The sequence below is a fragment of the Emiliania huxleyi genome, assembly GCF_000372725.1.
Source record: "Emiliania huxleyi CCMP1516 unplaced genomic scaffold EMIHUscaffold_50, whole genome shotgun sequence".
NCBI lineage: Eukaryota > Haptophyta > Isochrysidales > Noelaerhabdaceae > Emiliania > Emiliania huxleyi.
Window position 1 is genome coordinate 312,823 of NW_005198243.1, and position 2,762 is coordinate 315,584.

At 63.8% G+C, this 2,762-nt stretch overlaps 1 protein-coding gene across 1 annotated transcript in view; it reads right to left on the reverse strand.

Moving 5' to 3' along the window:
- Positions 1-1,385, reverse strand: part of EMIHUDRAFT_211781 (hypothetical protein) — a gene marked incomplete at both ends in the record, with an annotated part of 3,420 nt that extends 2,035 nt beyond the window's left edge. The window contains one exon of the mRNA XM_005766736.1: positions 1,379-1,385. Within this exon, the coding sequence (XP_005766793.1) occupies positions 1,379-1,385 (7 nt within the window). The remainder of the gene's footprint in view (positions 1-1,378) is intronic.
- Positions 1,386-2,762: the final 1,377 nt, after the last annotated feature.

Genomic DNA, 2,762 nt, shown 5'->3' on the forward strand with positions numbered 1-2,762 from the left:
GCCATCCCCGCAGACACGTCCTCCGTCTCCGCGCCGGTGAAGTCGGCGCCAAGCAACAGCGAGCCCTGCAGCTTCGCCTTCCACAAATACGCGCCGCGGAAGGTTGCGCCTACATTCACAGCAGGAGGTGTGAAGAGACGCCGTTCACAGCGCCGCGGAAGGTTGCGCCTACACCGCGCACGGCCAGCCCCCCCCGCTCCTGACCCGTGTGTGTGGGTGAGTGCGTGTGTCCATCGCCTCGGGCGGCGGGAGATCGGGGGGGAGATAGGGGGAGATGGGGGGAGATGGGGGAAGATAGGGGGGAGGTAGGGGAGAGAGGGGGAGATAGGGCGGCGGCGCGCCCTCCGCGTTGACGCCGGCGAGGTTCGCGCCTCGCAGGTCGGCGCAGTCGAGTCGCGCGCCTGTGGTTCCGCATGCCATTCGTGGGGCGAGGTCTAGGAGCCGTGTAGGGACGGAACGGTCTAGGAGAGGTCTAGGCCAGGCCTGTGGTTCCGTGTGCCATTCGTGGGAGGCTGTGATGAGCCAGACTCAGCTTATATGATCATAGGAGAGGTCTAGGAGAGGTCCAGGAGAGGTCTAGGAGAGGTCTAGGAGAGGTCTAGGAGAGGTCTAGGAGAGGTCTAGGAGAGGTCCAGGAGAGGTCTAGGAGAGGTCTAGGAGAGGTCTAGGAGAGGTCTAGGAGAGGTCCAGGAGAGGTCTAGGAGAGGTCTAGGAGAGGTCCAGGAGAGGTCTAGGAGAGGTCTAAGGAGAGGTCTAGGAGAGGTCTAGGAGAGGCCTAGGAGAGGTCCAGGAGAGGTCTAGGAGAGGTCCAGGAGAGGTCTAGGAGAGGTCTAGGAGAGGTCTAGGAGAGGTCCAGGAGAGGTCCAGGAGAGGTCTAGGAGAGGTCTAGGAGAGGTCCAGGAGAGGTCTAGGAGAGGTCTAGGAGAGGTCTAGGAGAGGTCTAGGAGAGGTCCAGGAGAGGTCCAGGAGAGGTCCAGGAGAGGTCTAGGAGAGGTCTAGGAGAGGTCTAGGAGAGGTCTAGGAGAGGTCTAGGAGAGGTCTAGGAGAGGTCTAAGGAGAGGTCTAGGAGAGGTCCAGGAGAGGTCTAGGAGAGGTCTAGGAGAGGTCTAGGAGAGGTCTAGGAGAGGTCTAAGGAGAGGTCTAGGAGAGGTCCAGGAGAGGTCTAAGGAGAGGTCTAGGAGAGGTCTAGGAGAGGTCCAGGAGAGGTCTAGGAGAGGTCTAGGAGAGGTTAGGCCAGGCGCCCGACAGGTCGACGCCGCCCATGTCTGCGTCCCTCAGGCTCGCGCCGCGCAGGTCGGCGCCTAATTCACAGCAGGAGGTGTGAAGAGACGCCGTCCACAGCACACCCCACGGGCTCGCGCCGCGCGGGTCTCGGCACCTCGCATGTCGAGGCAGCACACGCCCGCGCCAGGCGCACCACCGCAGCCGAAGTTTGCGCCTCGAGACGCGAAGTCTCTCTCTGGTTCTCTCTCTCTGGTGGCGCCTCGGAGGCGGCGCTGCCGCGGTACACAGCGACCTCTGCGCCGCGCCGCGAGAGAGCTCGCGCCCGGCTTGGCGATCTCACGGCGATCTCGGGTGATCTCGGGTGATCTCGGGTGATCTCGGGTGATCTCGGGTGATCTCGAGTTCGCGCCCGGCTTTGCGTGCTGCTAGCAAGGGTCTAGGAAGGGGCTAGGAAGGGGCTAGGAAGGGGCTAGGAAAGGTCTAGGAGAGGTCTAGGAGAGGTCTAGGAAGGGTCTAGGAGAGGCCTAGGATCTAGCGAGTTCGCGCCTGGCCTGGCGTGGTGCTGGCACGTGGCGCCCCCCTGCTTGAGGGCGAAGCCCTTCAGCTTCGCGTACGAGGTGCCTGTTCACAGCAGGAGGTGTGAAGAGACGCCGTTCACAGCACACCCCCAGGCTCGTGTACGAGGTGCCTGTTCACAGCAGGAGGTGTGAAGAGACGCCGTTCACAGCACACCCCCTGGCTCGAGTACGAGGTGCCTGCAGGAGGACTCTGCGCTCAATGAACGAGTTGGACGGATGCGCGGCCCTTCAGCGCTGCGTGCTGTGCGAGGCGCCTTCGGAGGTCGCCACGCCCGGGTCCGAGCAGTCGATGTACTGCGAGGAGGTGCCCTCCTGGTAATAGTAGTAGCAGCAGTGGTTAGTAGCATAGTCCGAGCAGTCAATGTACTGCGAGGAGGTGCCCTCCTGGTAATAGTAGTAGCAGCAGTGGTTAGTAGCATAGTCCGAGCAGTCAATGTACTGCGAGGAGGTGCCCTCCTGGTAATAGTAGTAGCAGCAGTGGTTAGTAGCATAGTCCGAGCAGTCAATGTACTGCGAGGAGGTGCCCTCTCCTTGCTCGGGCTCCGCCCGCGCGCGCTCCCGCCGCGCGCCCCGCCGCCCTGCGGCGCCAGCTCCTTGAGCCAGCACTCATAGCCTAGACAGAGCAGCAAGAGCCGACTGTACTCCTCGAGCGCTCACTCGCCTGTGCTGCTTCGGCCAGCTCGTGGCCGGGGACGGGCAGAACACGCTCCGGCGCGTCCGCGAAGAGGACGCACCTGCGACCGACTCACTCTCCGTCGTTGCGGTCCGTCAGAGGCAGCACCTCGCTCGGACCGCGTAGAGAGGACGCACGCACCCGCGTGCCACACAGAGTAGGGAGGGCTCTGTCCACGCCCTCTTGGCCGGTGAGGCGAGGCGCTTCGGGGGAGGGGGAGGGGGGAGGGGAGGGGGGGGGGGGGGGGGCCTCCCCCCCCGTGTACTTGGTGCTGGCGGACCACTGGA